At 45.7% G+C, this 22,069-nt stretch overlaps 1 protein-coding gene across 4 annotated transcripts in view; it reads right to left on the bottom strand.

Moving 5' to 3' along the window:
* LOC137564412 (uncharacterized aarF domain-containing protein kinase 2-like) overlaps positions 1-22,069 on the bottom strand; it is a 51,143-nt gene that overhangs the window by 11,873 nt on the left and 17,201 nt on the right. For all 4 annotated transcript variants that reach the window (XM_068278266.1, XM_068278265.1, XM_068278268.1 and 1 more), the window contains exons 3-6: positions 20,554-20,682; positions 14,691-14,786; positions 7,196-7,447; positions 1,002-1,130 (exon numbers count right to left, since the gene is read on the bottom strand). In XM_068278266.1, coding sequence (XP_068134367.1) covers positions 1,002-1,130; positions 7,196-7,447; positions 14,691-14,786; positions 20,554-20,682 — 606 coding nt within the window. The remainder of the gene's footprint in view (positions 1-1,001; positions 1,131-7,195; positions 7,448-14,690; positions 14,787-20,553; positions 20,683-22,069) is intronic.

Consider the following 22,069-nt stretch of genomic DNA (forward strand, 5'->3'; position numbering starts at 1 on the left):
GTAAAATGTGCTAAAAATTACTTTTCTCCTATGTTGCTGTTACTACAGTAGGTAGTATAAATCTGACAGGTTTTGGACTAACCAATCTCCTTGTGGGGGATTCTCAGGGTTTTCTTTATTTTCAAAAGCACTTAGTGAACAGCAGTTTCGCAGTCTAACTGCCAGAATAGTGTGCCATCAGGTATATGGTCCGTCTGCATCCTTATATAGATCCTTTACAGGGAGTGCTTTTGTAACTAATACATGAAATACTGAGAATCCCCCATGGAGAGATGGACTAGTAAAAAAATTTGTCAGCTCTGTCAGATTTTTACTAACTACTGTAAGTGACAGCAACATAGGAGAAAAGTCATTTATAGCTCATTTTACTTTGGAAGAAACACGCTTCATATTTGTATGTGTTTACACGTAATTTTTCGCGATAGTGGTCCTTTAGGAATGGATAACCAACAAACACTCTCAGAGATATTATTAATAACAAGCAGATAATAGAAAGACGCACATTTTAAAGTGTACCTGAGACGAGAAGCATCTCAGATTCCATACTTACCTTGGCCTTTCTTAAGCCCCCTTAAGGCCCCTCGTCCCTTGCCGTCTCCCCGAGTGGCTCCTGTCACAAGCAATTCAGCCCAAAAGCTTGGCCGAGTCGCGCTTCATCGCACATGGGCGGCCGGGCCGCTCATGCACTCATGTGCAGTACATCAGAGCTTGTACACAGACAGGAGCACGGCCACAAGAACAAATACAGCAAGCGAATATTCGCACAGGAACGGTGGATTCGAGGAGGATTCTGGCAGGGCCAGTTCTAGTGACAATAGGACCCCTGGGCAAAATTAACCAGGCATTATGGGCCCTTGGTTGCAGCCAAATTTCCCCCAGGGCCCCTGAGCTGGCTGCTGACACCCTGTCGTCTCCCCCCTCCCTTTCCCCATAACCTCCTTACTTAACAATCTGGGGCCACCATCACAAATGTAAGTATGTAGAATCTTGTGAGTTCTCACCTTCCCCAGAGACACGGTATTCCTCCGGGCCTCATTCACCAGCTCCGCCATCTGAGACTTAAAGGCTTCCACGTCTGCACACTGATTGGCTCTGGCGTGATGAAGGATCAGCTCGGCCACTGTCTCCCCCTATAAGAAAACACAGATCAAAAAGACATTTAGAAAAACAAACAAGTGGATATATAAACACCTTTTAACCACTTGCGTTCCAGCTGTCTCTGGCCCCTTAAAGGACAGCTGAAGCAAGAGGCAAATGGAGGCTGCCATATTTATTTCCTTTTAAGCAATACCAGTTGCCTGGCTGTCCTGCTGATCCTCAGCCTCGAATGCTTTTAGCCATAGACCCTGAACAAGCATGTAGCAGATCAGGTGTTTCTAACATTATTATCAGATCTGACAAGATTAGCTGTGTGCCTGCTTCTGGTGTGATTCAGACACTAATGCAGCCAAATAGATCAGCAGGACTGCCAGGCAACTGGTATTGTTTAACTACTTTAGGACCGAGCTGATTTAAATCTACAGTTTTGGTGGTTATCTGGCTGACAGGGTGTAGATTTCAATCAGCCGCCGCTGCGTGCATCTGCCGTTTCCGTCACTTCTGCCGATCTTGACGCTTATTCCCCGCAGCTCACTGCCTCTGCCTGTCTCTATGATGGCAGAGCCCTGTGAGTGGGTCAGGAGCAGATTTCATTGGCTCCTGCAGTGCTGGTCGTAATGGAGAAAGCTACGCTTACGGATCATTACGCGTAATTTTACGCTATTACGCATTACGAAATTACGCTTACGGCATAGACATTCAATTTCGGTACATGTCTATAATTACGCATAGCACTTACGCAATTACGCGTAAGTATACCGTAATTCACGTTATTACGTTATAGGCTTACGCGTAAAATCCTACTAGCAATTAATGCGTAAGGTCATGCTGCCAAGCATGGATCAATGTTAGGTAGCCGCCGACTTTAAGGGTTAATAGCAAAGCCCCCTTAAGTGCTAAGAGCCTCAAATTTGGGGAATATATTAAGGAGATCAGAAGGAATAAGAGGAAATTTTTTTTTTTCAAAAAGACCTTATAGTTTTTGAGAAAATCGATGTTAAAGTTTCAAAGGAAAAATATATACATTTAAAAACCCGCCGACTTTAACGGTTAATAGCAAAGCATGCTTAAAATTTAGGAACACCAAATTCACAGGGTATATTAAGGGGATCAGTGGGAATAAGAGGGAAATTTTTTTTTTCAAAAAGACCTTATAGTTTTTGAGAAAATCGATTTTTAAGTTTCAAGGGCGAAAATGTCTTTTAAATGCGGAAAATGTCAGTTTTTTTTGCACAGGTAACAATAGTGTTTTATTTTCATAGATTCCCCCAAGTGGGAAGAGTTTTACTTACTTCGTTCTGAGTGTGGGAAATATAAAAAAAAAACGACGTGGGGTCCCCCCTCCCAGACCTCTTTAACCCCTTGTCCCCCATGCAGACTGGGATAGCCAGAATGCGGAGCACCGGCCGCGTGGGGCTCCGCACCCTGACTATACCAGCCCGCATGGTCCATGGATTGGGGGGTCTCGGAAGGGGAGGGGCAGCCAAGCTTTCCCCTCCCCCTCCGAGCCCTTGTCCAATCCAAGGACAAGGGGCTCTTCTCCACCTCCGATGGGCGGTGGAGGTGGAGGCCGCGATTTCCTGGGGAGGGGTTCATGGTGGCATCTGGGAGTCCCCTTTAAAAAGGGGTCCCCCAGATGCCCACCCCCCTCCCAGGAGAAATGAGTATAGAGGTACTTGTAGTACCCCTTACCCATTTCCTTTAAGAGTTAAAAGTAAATAAACACACAAACACATAGAAAAAGTATTTTAATTGAACAAAAAACATAACCACGAAAAAAGTCCTTTAATATTCTTAATTAACCATTAATACTTACCTGTCCCTTTAAAAGCCAGTTCCCACGCAATATCCTCGGAAATATACTAATCAGTTACAATGTAACAAAGTTATTACAATGTAACAACTTTGTTACTTTGTAACACCACCGCACCCGACGTCACTCGCCGCTCACCCGCCGGCCGCCGCATACACGCTAGTCCCCGCCGGCTCCCGCCGTCCACTCCGCCCACACCTGTCACTCATATACATGCTGGCACCCATGGGTGCCAGCATGTATATAGGTGACATGTGGGAGAGGCGGGGAGGGCAGCGGAGCCGGCGGGGACTTAGCGTCCCTTCACCCGACAGAGCTCTGAGCTATATTAGCTCAGAGCTCTCGAAAGCATCTTTGTATTTGGGCTCCAAGGAGCCCCATTGGTCCTTAGCAGACCAATGGGGTTCCTTCAAATCAGAAGGAACCCCATTGGTCTGCTAAGGACCAATGGGGCTCCTTGGAGCCCAAATACAAAGATGCTTAGAGAGCTCTGAGCTATAGCTCAGAGCTCTGTCGGGTCCTGCAGCACAGACGCGGCGGCGGCGGCGGCGGCGAGTGACGTCGGGTGCGGCGTAGTTACAATGTAACAAAGTTGTTACATTGTAATAACTTTGTTACATTGTAACTGATTAGTATATTTCCGAGGATATTGCGTGGGAACTGGCTTTTAAAGGGACAGGTAAGTATTAATGGTTAATTAAGAATATTAAAGGACTTTTTTCGTGGTTATGTTTTTTGTTCAATTAAAATACTTTTTCTATGTGTTTGTGTGTTTATTTACTTTTAACTCTTAAAGGAAATGGGTAAGGGGTACTACAAGTACCTCTATACTCATTTCTCCTGGGAGGGGGGTGGGCATCTGGGGGACCCCTTTTTAAAGGGGACTCCCAGATGCCACCATGAACCCCTCCCCAGGAAATCGCGGCCTCCACCTCCACCGCCCATCGGAGGTGGAGAAGAGCCCCTTGTCCTTGGATTGGACAAGGGCTCGGAGGGGGAGGGGAAAGCTTGGCTGCCCCTCCCCTTCCGAGACCCCCCAATCCATGGACCATGCGGGCTGGTATAGTCAGGGTGCGGAGCCCCACGCGGCCGGTGCTCCGCATTCTGGCTATCCCAGTCTGCATGGGGGACAAGGGGTTAAAGAGGTCTGGGAGGGGGGACCCCACGTCGTGTTTTTTTTTTTTATATTTCCCACACTCAGAACGAAGTAAGTAAAACTCTTCCCACTTGGGGGAATCTATGAAAATAAAACACTATTGTTACCTGTGCAAAAAAACCGGACATTTTCCGCATTTAAAAGACATTTTCGCCCTTGAAACTTAAAAATCGATTTTCTCAAAAACTATAAGGTCTTTTTGAAAAAATTTTTTTTCCTCTTATTCCCACTGATCCCCTTAATATACCCTGTGAATTTGGTGTTCCTAAATTTTAAGCAGGCTTTGCTATTAACCGTTAAAGTCGGCAGGGTTTTTAAATGTATATATTTTTCCTTTGAAACTTTAACATCGATTTTCTCAAAAACTATAAGGTCTTTTTGAAAAAAAAATTTTCCTCTTATTCCTTCTTATCTCCTTAATATATTCTCCAAATTTGAGGCTCTTAGCACCTAGCCTCCTTGGCGGTAACCCCGTGTGTGACACGGGGTAAGCCGCCGGAGGGTGCCGCTCAGGCCCTGCTGGGCCGATTTACTTAATTTTTTTTTTGCTGGACGCAGCTAGCACTTTGCTAGCTGCGCCAGCACCCCGATCGCCGCCGCCGCGCGCCCGATCGCCGCTATCCGGTGCGGCGCGCGGCCCCCCCCCCCCCAGACCCCGAGCGCTGCCTGGCCAATCAGTGCCAGGCAGCGCCGAGGGGTGGATCGGGTCTCCCAATGACGTCCCGACGTCGCTGACGTCATCCCGCCCCGTCGCCATGGCGACGGGGGAAGCCCTCCAGGAAATCCCGTTCTTTGAACGGGATTTCCTGATCGCCTATCGCCGGAGGCGATCGGCGGGGCTGGGGGGATGCCGCTGAGCAGCGGCTATCATGTAGCGAGCCCTCGGCTCGCTACATGATAAAAAAAAAATAAAATAAAAAAAAAACTGTTGCGCTTCCCCCTGGCGGTATTTTTCATACCGCCAAGGGGGTTAAGGGGGCTTTGCTATTAACCCTTAAAGTCGGCAGCTTTTTTATATTATACGGGAGCGTAATATTACGCGATTACGGCAGACTGTGTAATTTCAATGGGAGTTTACTGTCTTACGCGTAATTTGTTACGCGTAAAACGTAACCCTACGGTCTACGCGTAATTAATTACGCGTAATGCCGTAACCTTACACGTAACGCTTACGGTGCATTTGTAGTGAATTACGATGCGTAATTACGCTAATGCGTAATTTCGGCCCAGCACTGGGCTCCTGATCCTGTTTATCAACGTAAGCCGCTCCCATTGGCCAATGAAAACGGCTCCTGACCGGCTCACAGGATCTCTGGGTGGCCCAGGTTCCTGACGTGTGGTGGTGACAGCGATTGTGGCGGGTATGTGCAGCGATTCGTCGTTTTCCGTCGGGATTCCGCCGTTTCTGTACCAGCTGTCTCTGGTCCTTAAGGGGGCATAAGACCGCTGGTAATTATTAAGTGGTTAAAAGGAAATAAATATGGCAGCCTCCATATTCTTCTCACTTCAGTTGCCCTTTAAGGACCAGAGACTGCCGGTACCAAAAGACGGCTCCTACCACAGTAAGGGGCTTGTGGCAATAGGTGAGCTGCAGTAGTGGTAGGTCTGTGTGTGGTAATTGAAATCTACGTCCTGCCAGGAATAAGCAGCCACAAACAGGGCATAGATTTATATTATATATTCATGTAAAAATATATATATGTTACGGCCAGAACCCGAAGTGTGGCCACTTCGGGTTCTGGCTGGCCAATGTGCGAAGTGGCCACAGCGCAGCGGCCAATGTTAGAAATGTAATGTTTAAATGTATTAAAACCTGCTTAATTTAAGTAAATATAGCCGGCGGCAATGTCATAGATGAAGCCGCCGGCTTTCGCACTGCCTCCGATCCTCCTCCTCTCCCCCCCCCCCCCCCCCCCCCCGCCTCTCTCTGCCTCCTATACAACATACGGAGCAGCCGGGGACAAAGCGTGTCCCCGAGAGTCGTTCGTCGCGGCAGGGGAAGCAGAGCGGGGAGGCTGCAGACATTGCTTCTGCCAGCACCCGCTCTGCAAGAACGGCAGGATTCCCCTGCCGCGACGAACGACTCTCGGGGACACGCTTTGTCCCCGGCTGCTCCGTATGTTGCATAGGAGGCAGGGAGAGGAGAGAGGCGGGGTGGGGGGGGGGGGGGAGGAGGAGGATCGGAGGCAGTGCGAAAGCCGGCAGCTTCATCTATTACATTGCCGCCGGCTATATTTCATTAAATTAAGCAGGTTTTAATACATTTAAACATTACATTTCTAACATTGGCCGCTGCGCTGCGGCCACTTCGCACATTGGCCGGCCAGAACCTGAAGTGGCTGGCCAGAACGCGAAGTGGCCACACTTCGGGTTCTGGCCGTAACATATATATGGATGTGCTAGCTTGTTTATACTTTGTTGTTCAACGAGGGGTGTCAGCCCCTTTTTTTCAGCCACAGCACTCCCTACACCAGCTCAAGTTGAATCCTTTAGTGATCGCAAGACAAAAACTTTTCTTATGCTGGGTACACACGGTGCGTTCCGGCACTGGATGCCCCACTCGATTCCCGGCCGCTCGATTATTTCTGAGCATTTCCGATTGCGTTTCTATGAATGTTTAGATGATTCTCATGTAAAGTATGCCAAATCGACCTAACGATCCATGGAAACGCGAATCGGACATGTCGGAAATAATCGAGGGGCCCGGGAATCGAGCGGGGGATCGAGTGTGGGAACGCACTGTGTGTACCCAGCATTATATTGTTTCCACTAGTGCCGGGAGTCCATATCCAAGACCGACGGCGGCACTTGTGCATGCCGATTACGCATCTGAATCTCTGAGCCGTGCCACGTACAACTAGCCACATACAACTACGGGGATTCAGATGGGTTGTCCAGAATTCTTAATAAGGGCTTCAGAATTTTTTCATGGGCAAGAATTCGGAAGCAGCCTATTGACTTCAATAGTCTGAGATTCTGGATCCACATCCGTGAACGTGAAATCAGGCACAAACAGCCTCAGTGCAAATGAGCCCTAACTCCTATGAAGCGCTTGATGCAAAAGATTTTTACACGCTTTGATCCATACCATGAGAAGAAGAGTAACCACCTCCTGGTCCATCCCTTACCTGGCCCAATACCACTGCTGTAAACACGGATCGGAAGTTCTCAAGATCCTTCTCCTGTAGTTCAGCCACGATGCCGGCATCCAGCAGTACCAGGCGGAGTGGGCAGCGGCCGGGGCGCACATTCAGAATCAGCATGTCACACATGTCCACTAGTGTGGTCTGGTTCACCTGCCTTGAAGTGAACTGCTCGGCCCCCTGAACCAGAATGTTACCGGGGTGAAGATCGGCATGGACAAAATTATCCACAAACACCTGCAAAATAATTACTCAGGATTACCAGTCTCTTCAAAGTAAAGTCCACTTCATTAAAAGGAAACCTAGTCACTGATCCAATATTTGTGTGAAGGACACACCCACAGTGACTTGCATACAAGCATAAATGCCTTAGAGGAGGAGGGAAGAACGTGCTTTTAGAAGAGAAAGCACAGTGGTGTAGAGGTTAGCGCTCTCACCTTGGAATGCCGGGACCCTGGTTGGAATCCCAGCTGGGACACTATCTACATGGAGGTTGTATGTTCTCCCCGTGTCTGTGTGGGTTTCCTCTGGGCACTCTGGTTTCCTCACACATCCCAAAAACATACATATAAGTTAACTGGCTTCCCCTAAAATTGGCTACGGACACATACACACACAATACATACATACATAGACATATGACTATGGTACGGATTGCTTAACAGGATGTGTAGTGAGGGCTCGTAACACAGTGAGGCATTTGATTTGGCCTGAGGAATTGGGCAGGCACACACGAAACGCATTGCCAGTGCTATTAAAGTTCATTTTATACGAATTTGTCTCCATTGAGGAAAGCCCCCCCCCCCCACCTATCTGCAGTGGTTGGTTGCCCTTTTGCAACCTCCCTTTGTGAATACCCTCTGTTTATATATTTTTTGCTTTTTCTATCATTTGTGATGTACTGCACCATTTGGGCTCCCGGTGTCACTGTGTTTTTCGTTCCAGGGTGACTGTTCACCCTCTAATTTGTCTATGGTAGGGATTAGATTGTGAGCCCCTCTGAGGGACAGTGAAGTGAAATTGCTATATTCTCTGAACAGCCCTGCGGAGGATGTCGGCGCCATATAAAAATACTAAATAATTATAAAACATGGCTGCAAAAGAGCTATCATAGCCTGCAATACTCTGTCAGGCCAGTAGATGGAGCTGTGGAATAATGAACAGAAAAGGGGACAACTCAGGGAGCAAACCCATTACCCTTGTCAGTGGGCTTCATACACTGAAAACAGGATACTCACAAGACTCAGGTTGCCAACTGAGGAAGCCACTATGAAGGATTTTGGGATAGTTTGGCTTCCTGCTGTCTGTGGTCTCTGTAGACACACGGTCTCTGTAGTTGCTCTAACAGAAAAGTTCCCCTGTCCTATCTTCTACAGAGGTCCTTTACAAATAGGTGGAGTGCAAACTCTAAGGGCCCTTTTTCACTAGCAGTCGCTAGCGTTCGCGCTGAACGCTAGCGATTGCTGAATCGCAATTCCGCCGTTTTCCCGACGTTTGCGGCCGCGATTTTGCTATGCTATGCACTGCATAGCAAAATCGCGGCAAAAGTCGCTCCGCGGCGCGATCGCGATCAAGTAAAAAACGAATCGCGGTAGTGGAAATGACCTACCGCGATTCCTATGTTAAAAAGCAAACCGTAGCGATTGTAAAATCGCTAGCGGTTTGCGGTTTTGCGATTCAGCTAGCGCAAACGCGCTAGTGGAAAAGGGCCCTAAGGGAATCTCTGTAGAGCATAGTTCCCCAACCCTGTCCTCAAGGCCCACCAACAGTGCAGGTTTTTCAGAAAACCACAAACATGCACAGGTGGTGTAATTAGCGTCTCAGCAGTCTGATTCACTACCTCTGTCGATTTCCACAAAACGTGCACTTTTGGTGGGCCATGAGGACGGGGTTGGGGGAACACTGCTCTAGAGTACCAAATATCTGCATCTCTGTAAACAGAGTACCAAATTTTAGGGAATCTCTAAAGAGCACCAACTACAGGGAAAATCTGTAGTGTACCAAATCTCAGTGAATCTAAAGTAAAATTCTGCACATGAATGAGAGACAGACTAGTAATTTATGAGTTATTACTTCTGCCCTAATCTCTGCAACCTTAAAGCGGTCTAACACACAGCATTTCAACTTTGCTTTAAAAGATTGCTTACAGCTTAGAAACTATTATGCCAGATTTTTTTTAAGCATAAATTCACTGAATGGGTTGAACATGACATTTTAGTGTTGCATTTAGCTAGAAATCCGCGTCCTTCTGTGCTCTCTCAGAGAGGTGTTTGTTTATTTACATTGTAAATAGATACATTTGTATCTAAACCTCAGCACAGACCCGGATTTCTAGCTAAATGCAACACTAAAATGTCATGTTTAACCCATTCAGTGAATTTCTGGTAAAAAAATCTGGCATAATAGTTTCTAAGCTGTAAGCAATCTTTTAAAGCAAAGTTGAAATGCTGGGTGTTAGACCGCTTTAATACAACTGCATACTCCATGTTATTCCGTTTTCAATAATTTTTATTGGATTTTTTCACAAATAGTTTTACAGACATTTTAACAGAAAATGTATTAAATGAAGTTGGTAATATATTTACATAAAACAAGTTATAAAATTATATAAATGAATCACAGTAACAGTAGCAATAACATTGTTACAATCAAACATTGACATATACCGTATTTTTCGGACTATAAGACGCACTTTTTCTCCCCTGAAAGTGGGGGGGAAAAGTCCCTGCGTCTTATAGTCCGAATGTCCCCCACAGGCAGGTGCAGGACATAGCGTAAGCCCATGCCTATGCAGCCGGGGGCTCAGAGTCCTGCATCCTGCTTCCATACATCATCCAGTGCCCAGCGTGTGATAATTGGGGCTGATAAGGCTCCAGCTTTCTTCCCAGCACTTCCCCATGGAGCAGCACACGGGCTCCCTGGATACCCTGTGCTCACTCTGTGATTGGCGGCAAGTCGGTAACATCTTCGGTGGCTCCATCTGTATCACTGCCTCCACTGAGTAAACAGTTTCCCCGCTGCCGCTATAACCCAGCTTTCCCTCACCATGTTGCTGAACCCCGGCGCAGATATCCGGACCAATCGGCTTCCTCTCACCGGGCGCACCACGTGGGCCAATCCTCCAGCGGCTGCAGCTCCATCAGCGATGCGATGATCGTATCCCCGCCGCTGAGATCCGGACCAATCGGCTTCCTCTCACTGGGCGCACCACGTGGGCCAATCCTCCAGCGGCTGCAGCTCCATCAGCGATGCGATGATCGTTTCCCTGCCGCTGAGATCCGGACCAATCGGCTTCCTCTCACTGGGCGCACCACATGGGCCAATCCTCCAGCGGCTGCAGCTCCATCACAATCAGCGCGGAGATGACCGTTTACCCACTGCTGCTGCTGACCTGTTTGCCGTTGCTGGACCGATGAGCTGCCTCTCACTACATGGGCAGCTTCAGCTGATCCCCTGTTCACTGCCGCTGATGAGACCGTCACTGATGGGAGACCCAGACCGAACCAGAACCATTAGCAGCACACTGAAGTCCTGCCCTGGTGAATGTACTGTAATGTATGTTGGGGAGACTGTATAGCTTAGTGTAGTTTGTGGGGACAGTATACTTTAGTGTATTTTGTGGGGACAGTGTAGAATAGTGTGGGTTGTCGGGTCAATGTAGTTTAGTGTATATAGTGGGGACAGTGTAGCTTAGTGTATATTTTGGGGACAGTGTAGCTTAGTGTAGGTTGTGGGGACAGTGTAGCTTAGTGTAGGTTGTGGGGACAGTGTAGCTTAGTGTGGGTTGTGGGGTCAGTGTAGCTTAGTGTAGGTTGTGGGGACAGTATAGCTTAGTGTAGTTTGTGGGGACAGTATAGCTTAGTGTAGGTTGTGGGGACAGTGTAACTTAGTGTAGGTTGTGGGGACAGTGTAGCTTAGTGTGGGTTGTGGGGTCAGTGTAGCTTAGTGTAGGTTGTGGGGACAGTATAGCTTAGTGTAGGTTGTGGGGACAGTGTAACTTAGTGAAGGTTGTGGGAACAGTATAGTATAGTGTAGGTTGTGGGAACAGTATAGCTTAGTGTAGGTTGAGGGTATAGTGCATCTTACTGTAGGTTGTGGGGGCAACAGGGGTTAGTGTAGCTGGGCAATGAAGTTTAGATAGAGACAGCTTGGGGGGGGGGGGGGGGGGAACCATAAGACGCCCCTATACTAAAGACGCTCCAGGTCTTTTATTTCTTTTTTTCCATGATTTTTGTCCTCTGAAACTAGGTGCGTCTTATAGTCCGGAGCGTCTTATAGTCCGAAAAATACGGTACATTCAATAAGTACAATAATAGTCCAAACTGATGCAAAAAGTGCTGAGAGCAGTTTAATACAAATTTCTAAAGTTCCTAGAGATTCCTAATCAAGTTTTAATTTAGAGTTGGTGTAATTGAGTTGGTGTAATTTTCCAAAATTCCTAGAAAATTCCCAGAATTACAGTTTTGTTCCACAATCATGGGCCCTATGCGGAAAAAACTGCAAAATTATGTAATCTAAAATTTGAGTTGGTGCAATTGAGTTGATGCAACCCAATGTTATTCCAAGGAACACTTGTATAAGTAAGGGGGAAAAAATGGTGGACAGTGTTTAAATAAGGGTTAATTAAAATGAGTAAGGTGAGAACCACGATGCTTGCCAGGGTTTTGTACCAACATTAATTTAGAATCATAAGACACTATAAAGTCTGATCATAAAAATCCTAAAAAAGTTTTATCTTTTATTCTGCGGTGTTCAATAATGGTAATTGGTCAAATTTTTAAGGATTCAGTCAAAGTATTGTGCAGTTGTTTACAGACTATTTAGAATACATTAAAGAGACACTGAAGCGAAAAAAAATATATGATATAATGAATTGGTTGTGTACTATGAATAATTTCTAGAAGATTAGCAGCAAAGAAAATATTCTCATACTTTTATTTTCAGGTATATAGTGTGTTTTCTAACATTGCATTATTCTATAATATGTGCAGATTACACAACACTCAGCATTCAAAATGATTCTTTCAGAGCAGTCTGAAGTAATGACCTCTCCTCTAGCAGAGAAAAAGTAAACAGTTCACTTACAGTTGAGATAATAAAAGTCAGATAACAGCCCTCTCCAAGACTAACTTAGTCAGAGAGCTTAATGGCTTGTTTGCATAGAGATAACAACTGGAGTTTCTCAACCCTAAAGGCAGCCATACACTGGTCGATGTGCCATCAGATCGACCAGCTGACAGATCCCTATCTGATCGAATCTGATCAGATAGGGATCGTATGGCTGCCTTTACTGCAAACAGATTGTGAATCGATTTCAGCCTGAAACCGATCACAATCTGTTCAGCTGCTCCTGCCGCCTGTCCTCCCCCCGCGCATACATTACCTGACGCTGGCTCCCGGGCATCTTCTCCACGCTGCACCGCTCTGTTCTTGCTCCATCTCGGCGCTTCCTGTGTCACTCCGTGACCAGGAAGTTCAAATAGAGCGCCCTCTATTAGAACTTCCTGGTCACTGCAGTGACCCAGGAAGCGCCGGGATGGAGCGGGTGCAGCGCTGAGAAGATGCGGAGAAGACGCCCGGGAGCCCGCATCAGGTAATGTATTTTTCATCGGATCGGCCGCCGCTAGCGACGCGCACTTTACCCGCGGGCGATCGAGGGTAATTTCCAGCACGGCGCGATCGACGGACCGATCCGATTTCGGGAGGAAATCGGATCGTCGGCGGCGTTTACCGCGGACGATTGGCAGCAGATTCGATCCCAGGATCGAATCTGCTGTCGAAACGGCCGGGAATCGGGCCAGTGTATGGCCACCTTTAAGGTGCCCATACACTCGTCAGATTGGCAGCAGATAGATAAGAAATGCATCTGATGATCTATCTGATGCGTTTTTAGAACATTTTTGACCAGGATAGAATTCCAATAGATTTCAGTTTGAAATCTATTGAAATTCGATCTGATGGCATTTTTTTGCCATCAGATTTCCATTAAGGCCAATGCAAACTGATAAGCAATCTCATCAGATCGACCTAAATTTTCCATCCTGCCAGTTCGATGGAAATCCATCGAAATCGATCAAAATCGGCCATCGATTGGTCGATTGGCCAACCGATTTACAGACGATCAATCGATCGATCGAACGGGATCGATCGGTCGGCCAGAAAATCGGCTGAGTGTATGGGCCCCTTTACTGTACTGGAAACAATTACACTGATGTATCTGATCTTAATGTTTTATTTCTTAGCTGTACTACACATACAAATCATAATATCATCATTTTTTTCCGCTTCAGTGTCTCTTTAACCTATTGAAAAATTTTGATTGTGTATTTGAAAGATCGTAAAAAGTGCCTGTCAAGCGGTCTTGTCAAATCTGCCTAATTCGAATCATTTTAAAATAAAAAACTCATACATGTTAAAAATGGCCAAATCTGCTGCTATTCATAAAAGTCGAATTGGTGTTAGTTCTCCAATTGTAATCATCATGTTCTAGCTAGTGAAATGCATCTCTGAAGAATGATTGTGAGACCAGTGTGCCTAGAGGCCATGTGCTGCAGTTCAGCTTTGTTTTAGATAATCTCTATGAACAGAAAGCATAATCAGTTTGTATAGGAAACGAAAGCTTAAAAGGGAAGGTTCAGGGAGGGTGGAGAAAAAATAAAAATCAATTTCCACTTACCTGGGGCTTCCTCCAGCCCGTGGCAGGCAGGAGGTGCCCTCGCCGCCGCTCCGCAGGCTCCCGGTGGTCTCCGGTGGCCGACCCGACCTGGCCAGGCCGGCTGCCAGGTCGGGCTCTTCTGCGCTCCAAGTCCTGGCACTTCTGCGTCCCACGCCGGCGCGCTGACGTCATCGGACGTCCGCCGGGCTGTACTGCGCATGCGCAGAACTACTGCGCATGCGCAGTACAGCCCGGCGGACGTCCGATGACGTCAGCGTGCCGGCGTGGGACGCAGAAGTGCCAGGACTTGGAGCGCAGAAGAGCCCGACCTGGCAGCCGGCCTGGCCAGGTCGGGTCGGCCACCGGAGACCACCGGGAGCCTGCGGAGCGGCGGCGAGGGCACCTCCTGCCTGCCACGGGTTGGAGGAAGCCCCAGGTAAGTGGAAATTGATTTTTATTTTTTCTCCACCCTCCCTGAACCTTCTTTAAGTTAGTTCCATGTGTGCTGTACAATTCCAGTAATATTTACAATAAATGTTTGCATAATGTTTGTTTCCCAAATCCTTCAAAAAGTTCAAGTTTTATGAATCTGATAGTAGGAAATGACAAATCAGAGCTGGCGAACTAACACTAATTTGACTTTTATATATAGCAGCTTAGCTGCCCTCCACAAACACTTGTGAGCAGCTGTTTTGAATTATAGTTTATCCAACAATTAAAAAAAAAAAAAAATTCTTAATGCATTTACAAATTATTCTAATAAGGAAAATTTTAATATACTTTTTTATAAACAGGAAGTAATTTAATGCAGTACGCTACACTTACCATCTTCAGTAACATGTTCACTCCCATGGCTGCAATCCTCTTCTTCATCTCAGAGGACTCTGCCTCTTGCAGGTAAGCAGACAAAGGCTCCCCTTCCTATAGCAAATAGTAAATGAAAGGCAATATGCAGTTTTTCAGTGGCCATTCTCTAACTGTTAAGAGTTTAAGAGGAACTTTCCTGAAAAAAATAAATCAATACATTGGCCTCAATTCTGGTAGGGTTTTCAAACAAATAACCTCATGTATGGTAATCTACCTCATGAGGTAATGAAATTTAGCAATTCTGGTAGTTTTTAGTCATGTTTTACTTCGTGGTAAATTATGAGGTAATTTGTGAGGTAATTTGCATTAATTTTACAGAAAATAGCTATTCTTATGGAAATTAGGGGGCGTGTTAGCACATAATTTACCGGTCAGTTTAAGACCTGCCTGTAGCTGGAGGTACTGCATTCTGCAGTTTTTCATGACGTTCCTATTGCTGTTTTAGTGGAGTTCCTTTTCAGGCTGTGTAATAGAAAAGAATAGTAGAAATAAGTAGTAGTTTCTCAGAATTAGTTGGTTTTTGTTTGTCCACCCGCCTCTTGAGGAATGACCACAAGTTCTCAATGGGTTTAAGATCTGGGGAGTTTCCAGGCCATGGACCCAAAATTTCAATGTTTTGGTCCCCAAGCCACTTAGTTATCACTTTTGCCTTATGACACGGTGCTCCATCGTGCTGGAAAATGCATTGTTCTTCACCAAACTGTTGTTGGATTGTTGGAAGAAGTTGCTGTTGGAGGGCGTTTTGGTACCTTTTTTTATTCATGGATGTGTTTTTTGGCAAATTTGTGAGTGAGCTCACTCCCTTGGATGAGAAGCAACACCACACATGAATGGTCTCAGGATGCTTTACTGTTGGCATGACACAGGACTGATGGTAGCGCTCACCTTTTCTTCTCCTAACAAGCCTTTTTCCAGATGCCCTAAACAATCGGAAAGGGGCTTCATCGGAGAATATGACTTTGCCCCAGTCCTCAGCAGTCCATTCACCATACTTTCTGCAGAAGATCAATCTGTCCCTGATGTTTTTTGGGGGAGAGAAGTGGCTTCTTTGCTGCCCTTCTTGACACCAGGCCATCTTCCAAAAGTCTTCGCCTCACTGTGCATGCAGATGCACTCACACCTGCCTGCTGCCATTCCTGAGCAACCTCTTCACTGGTTGCACTCCGATCCCGCAGCTGAATCCTCTTTAGGAGACAAACCTAGCGCTTGCTGGACTTTCTTGGAAGCCCTGAAACCTTCTTAACAAGAATTGAACCTCTTTCGTTGAAGTTCTTGATGATCCTATTAATTGATAATTTAGGTGCAATCTTAGTAGCCACAATATCCTTGCCTGTGAAGCCATTTTTATACAACGCAATGGTCACCATGGTTAACAATGGATGATCAATGATTTCAAGCATCACCCTCCTTTTAACATGTCAAGTCTGCCATTCTAACCCAATCAGTCTGACAGTGATCTCCAGCCTTGTGCTTGTCAACATTCTCACCTGAGTTAACAAGACGATTACTGAAATTATCTCAGCAGGTCCTTTAATGACAGCAATGAAATGCAGTCAAAAGGTTTTTTGGGGGATTCAGTTAATTTTCTGGCAAAGAAGGACTATATAATTCATCTGAACACTCTTCATAACAGTACGGAGTATATGCAAATTGCTATTATAAAAACTTAAGCACCAACTTTTCTAATTTCCAATATTTTTGACAGTCTCAACACTTTTGGCCAGGACTGTACACAGAGGGCAGTTGGAAACAGACGTTATTTCCCCCATGCAACAAAGAACACAGGCATGACACTGTCAGGACCATGGTCCTGACATCACACTGTGGGAGGGGTTTCACCACAATATTAGCTACACAGACATCCCTGAAAGGAAAGTTAAAGATTTCTCATGGGAAAAGGGGTATCAGCAACTGATTGGGATGAAATTCAATCCTGGGTTAAAGTTCCTCTGTAAAGCAAGCCTGTGGCCTGTAACTTTAAAATGACTTGCCTTCAACTTTTTGTTTTGTTCTGAGTCTGGTAGGCTAATGATTGGTGTAGAGGAGTAGCATTTCTTGTGTGTACCAGAACACTTGAGAAAGCATCTCACCACTCTGATTAGTTAGTTTGATCAGTGTTTTTAATCTGATGTTTCTGACCTCTTAAAATGGATCTGAGATTAAATTTTACTCATTGCATAATTGTGTTCCTTTCCTATTGTTTATAAGGCATTCCTCAAGCCAAATACTTTTTTGTTTTTGTTTTAATACTCTAATTCCCAATAAACTAAACAAGCCACGCCCACAGTTTTTAAGAGAGCCAAGGCACTTTCAGAGAGTAGCAAGGGCTCATGGGAGATCAGTCTGGGAAGGAGGAGGGAGAGGTAATAGTAGCCAGAGATTTCAGAGGCAGAGGGGAGGAGGGAGGGAGGGTGGATTAGGTTTTTTTGCTCAAGATACAGATAAGCCTGCCTCTGTGTAATGTTTACAAACAACATGGCTGCTGTCATTGTATCACAGGAATAATCAATCATATTCTATTAAAGCTAAACTTTAGATAAGATATATAGACAAGTTACTTGTTATAGTTAGTTTTTCATCTCGGATCCGCTTTAACAACAGATTTTCGACCTTGTCATTTTCATAAACACTTATTAAATAAGTAATAGCTTAGGGGCAGGGCAAGGGGTGGAGTTTAGGTTTGAATAGTTTTAGGGGCAGGTCAGAAATCTCACTGATAAAGCTAGGTTCACACTAGCTTTGGGGAAAGCCAAACCGAACGCCACTTCAATGAATGGCGGCTAGGGATGGTCGGATATGCCCATTCTCACAGAAATTCTGATTTCCGCCAATTTTTCTGCTTTACGTTTTTCCGATGAGTATCAGAGAATGACAAAAATAACAATTTTTTTTTTTAAAAAAATGGAAAATCGGGGTGTTGTGATTGGTCTAAAATTACCACAGTAATCCGATTTTTGCAGAAAAATTCTCCATTCTCTGATTGGTCCAATGCTTCCGAATTCTGTGATTAGCCACGGAATTCTGATTTCTGAATTCTGATCGGAAATGCAGATTTCCGTTTGAAAATGCGGAAATATCAATTCCGTGGAATCTAAATGAGCGAGGCATGGAGGAGGCGGGGCAGCGAGGCATGGAGGAGGCGGAGCAGCGAGGCAACGGAGGCAGGGGAACGAGGCATGGAGGAGGCGGGGCAGCGAGGTGGCGGAGGCGGAGGAGCGAGGCATGGAGGAGGCGGGGCAGCGAGGCATGGAGGAGGCGGGTCAGCGAGGCATGGAGGAGGCTGGGCAACGAGGCATGGAGGAGGCGGGGCAACGAGGCATGGAGGAGGCAGGGCAGCGAGGTGGCGGAGGCGCGAGGCATGGAAAAGGCGGGGCAGCGAGCTGATGGAGGCGGGGGAGAGAGACATGGAGGAGGCGTGGCAGCGAGGCATGGAGGAGGCGGGGCAGCGAGGCATGGAGGAGGCGGGGCAGCGAGGTGACGGAGGTGGGGGAGCGAGGCATGGAGGAGGCGGGGCAGCGAGGCATGGAGGAGGCTGGACAGCGAGGTGACAGAGGCGGGGGAACGAGGCATGGAGGAGGCGGGTCAGTGAGGTGACGAAGGCGGGGGAGCGAGGCATGGAGGAGGCGGGACAATGAGCTGACAGAGGCGGGGAGAGAGACATGGAGGAGGCGGGGGAGCGAGTTGATTTATGCTGGAAGGGGGAAAAGGAGGCTAGTGACAATCAGATTGTGGTAAGCTTTCGGGGGGTCTGCAGAACCCAGGGGGGACTGGCAGCGGCACCAAAAGGACACAAAGGCAGGTCATTGGGCAGAGAACATGGCTCTATGTCCTATAATCCATATAATTATCCAGCTCGGGTACTCTTTAAAGAGGACCTGAACTCTGAACTTCCTCTCTGCTCTAAAGGATAAGCAACAGCATAATAACCTTTAACCTTTCGGGGACCGCGGCAAGTTAATCCTACACCGCACTTATGACTGCCTTACTCTGATGTGGCTTAGGATTTACGTCACCTGCAGTTTCCGCTCTTGACGCAATTATGCGCACCCGAGAGGGGAGCTTAAAGGGGCACTATGGCGAAAAATTGTAAAATTTAAAATGTGTGCAAGCATATACAAATAAGTAGTACATTTCCCCTAGAGTAAAATGAGCCATAAATTACTTTTCTCCTATGTTGCTGTCACTTACAGTAGGTAGTAGAAATCTGACAGAAGCGACAGGTTTTGGACTAGCCCATCTCTTCACTGGGGATTCTCAGGGATATATTTTCAAAAGCACTTAGTGAATGGCAGTTGCTCTGTCCAACTGCGAAAAAACTGTGTAGGGAGCAGGGAGGCTGGCCAGCATCATTGTTTAAATCCTTTTTAGAGAATACCTTTATAAAGAATAATAGCCTTGCTGAGAATCCCCTATGAAGAGATGGACTAGTCCAAAACCTGTCGCTTCTGTCAGATTTCTACCTACTGTGACAGCAACATAGGAGAAAAGTCATTTATGGCTCATTTTACTCTGGAAAATATGTACTTATTTGTCTGTGTTTGCATATATTTTACATTTTACAAAAATTTTTTTTGCCATAGTGCCCCTTTAAGCTGTCATATGACAGCTGACATCTCCCCTTAGTGATCAGGAGCCAATGCGATTGGCTCCTGATCACTGGCCAATCATAGTGATCACTATTGGCAGCGGTGGTCTGAGGGAAGAACAGGATCCACTCACCTTCCTGACGTTCCCTCGTGGATCGTCGCTCCCCTCCACTCTGGCCGGCATCCCCGCTCGCTCTGCCTGAGACGGGTTCCGCTTGATGACCTCATCAAGTCGCGACCCGGAACTTAACGGCAGTGCAAGTGGGGATGTCGGCCTCTTTCACAGTTGCGTTTGAAGCGACGTTAAGGTCGGATAACGTGCCTCTATGCAACACATTGAAAGACTATAACTTGGACGTTATAGTACATTCTTAAGCCCTGCGTTTGGTGCGCCGTTTTCCTTGCACACTGATGGAACGAAAACGGTGCATACGTTACATTAAAAAAAAAAAAACATTAATGAGCATGTGCAACACACATAACGCAGCAAATGTACTGCTAAACGCACAGCATGCAGCACTTACTAAATATTGCTACACGTTACACACAACACAACGTTGTGCACTGTGAATGTCGCACGGACTTTGTATTGCTGTGCGTTAGTCTGCGTTGGAACATTTTCTAACGTGACTTTAACGTTGCACTGTGAAAGAGGCCTTAAAGAGAACCTGTACTGAGTAAAAATATTTAAACCAAACACATGAGGTAACTTCAAATGAACATTACATAAATACCTTGCCATCAGTTCCTCTCAGAAGCTCACCATTTTCTTCTGACAATAATCCCTTCCAGTTCTGACAAGATTTTGTCAGATCTGAAATATATCATTTGCTGTCAGTTATATATCAGTTGCTGTCAGTTATAGCTGAGAGGAGAACTGATGTGTCCATGTTTCCCTATGGCTCAAGTGGGCGATGTTACAGTTTAACTGTGTGCTGACCAGAAAGTTGTTCTGGTGTAATGGCTATTTTCAAAATGTAGGACGGAGAATTCCATTGATCACAGTGGACAAACAGGACGCAGGAGAGGAAAAAGAGATTGCGGAGTAGACTACATGGAAGGTAAGTATGACTTGTGTATGTTTATTTTGACTTTTCATTTTCAGTTCAGGTTTTCTTTAAGGAAACCCAGTATTCTGGCACTCAACTCATCAGTACGTGATCAGCAGTTGCATTGCAGGTCACGTTATAAACACAACATCTGAAATATAAGTTACACTCTGTAAGAAGCCCCACCTCAAAGGTCTCCACTAGGATATTCCTTGTAATGAATGGTCTCAGAGGGGTAGGAAACCTTATAAAGTCAACCTTCTCGAACTTCTGATGAAACCGTTCCAAATTTCTGGCTTCAAAGCGGAGATCTATCTGCAGACAAAGAAGGAGATCTAGTTTCAGAACTTCATCACCATACCAAGTCCTAATCCTAAGTAGCAGGAGAGTATTGCACCATGTAAGCCATCAGTAAAAGCAAGACGTTTTGAATAATGATAATTAAATGGCATCATCCTGATTCAAATCTTCTTGCTCAAAGAGGAACTACAGTGAAAATAATGTAATTAAAAAAGTGCCTCATTTTTACAATAATTATGTATAAATCATTTAGTCAGTGTTTGTCCATTGTAAAACCTTTCCTCTCCCTGATTTACATTCTGACATTTATCACATGGTGACATTTTTACTGCTGGCAGGTAATGTCACTGGAAGTAGCTGCTGCTTGCTTTTTGGCAGTTGGAAACAGCTGTAAACAGCAACGAGGTTCACAGACAGGAAACTGCCAGGACCATGGTTCTCACAGTTTCCTGTGGGAGGGGTTTTACCACAATATCAGCCATACAGAGCCCCCCGATGATCTGTTTGAGAAAAGGAATAGATTCCTCATGTAAAAGGGAGTATCAGCTACTGATTGGGATAAAGTTCAGTTCTTGGTTACGGTTTCTCTTTAATCCAAAGAAGGCGATCCAGTTTCAGAACTTTGTCACCATACCAAGACCTGATCAAAAAAATAGGTTGCATTGCTAGATCTTTGCCGAAATGATACCAGGGAGTCTTTTTTAAACCCGTGTAGGCATCCTGCATGCCTCCTGCGTACATTCCTCTGTACGTTTAGACAGGTTCTCAGGATTTTTTGAATAGTAAAGGAAATGCAATATTTCGACTGGAAATCAACCCAGCCACAAACCTCAAATGTAATGTCTGGGGAAGATCATGGCCGACAAGCTCCCACAATGCACTGCTAGGATAATAATTATCCTGAAATACACAGCCAGAAATGTAATGCTCTGAAAGGAGTTCCAGGAACGTCATCGGAAAATGACTATTGTGCCCTAAATGAGAACTCTACATGTAATACTGCCCACGCCATCCAGAAAGTGTTACTGTAATTTCAGCTCTGGATGGGTGGGGTCTAGGATGATGGGGAAAGCCTCAGGACTATCCAGAGGGCTTCCCTTTACTAAAGTAAGTACAGTATCTACCTTTTATTCCTCGCTTTAAGTTCACGTTAAATAAATTAAAGGGGAATTATGGCGAAAAATTGTAAAATATATGCAAACATAAACAAATAAGAAGTATGTTTTTTCCAGAGTAAAATGAGCCATTACTTTTCTCCTATGTTGCTGTCACTTACAGTACGTAGTAGAAATCTGACAGAAGTGACAGGTTTGGACTAATCCATCTCTTCATGGGGGGATTCTCAGGGATTTATTTATTTTCAAAAGCACTTAGGGCTCGTTCAGACTAGAGGCTTATTTTT

Source organism: Hyperolius riggenbachi, chromosome 3 (assembly GCF_040937935.1).
Source record: "Hyperolius riggenbachi isolate aHypRig1 chromosome 3, aHypRig1.pri, whole genome shotgun sequence".
Lineage (NCBI taxonomy): Eukaryota > Metazoa > Chordata > Amphibia > Anura > Hyperoliidae > Hyperolius > Hyperolius riggenbachi.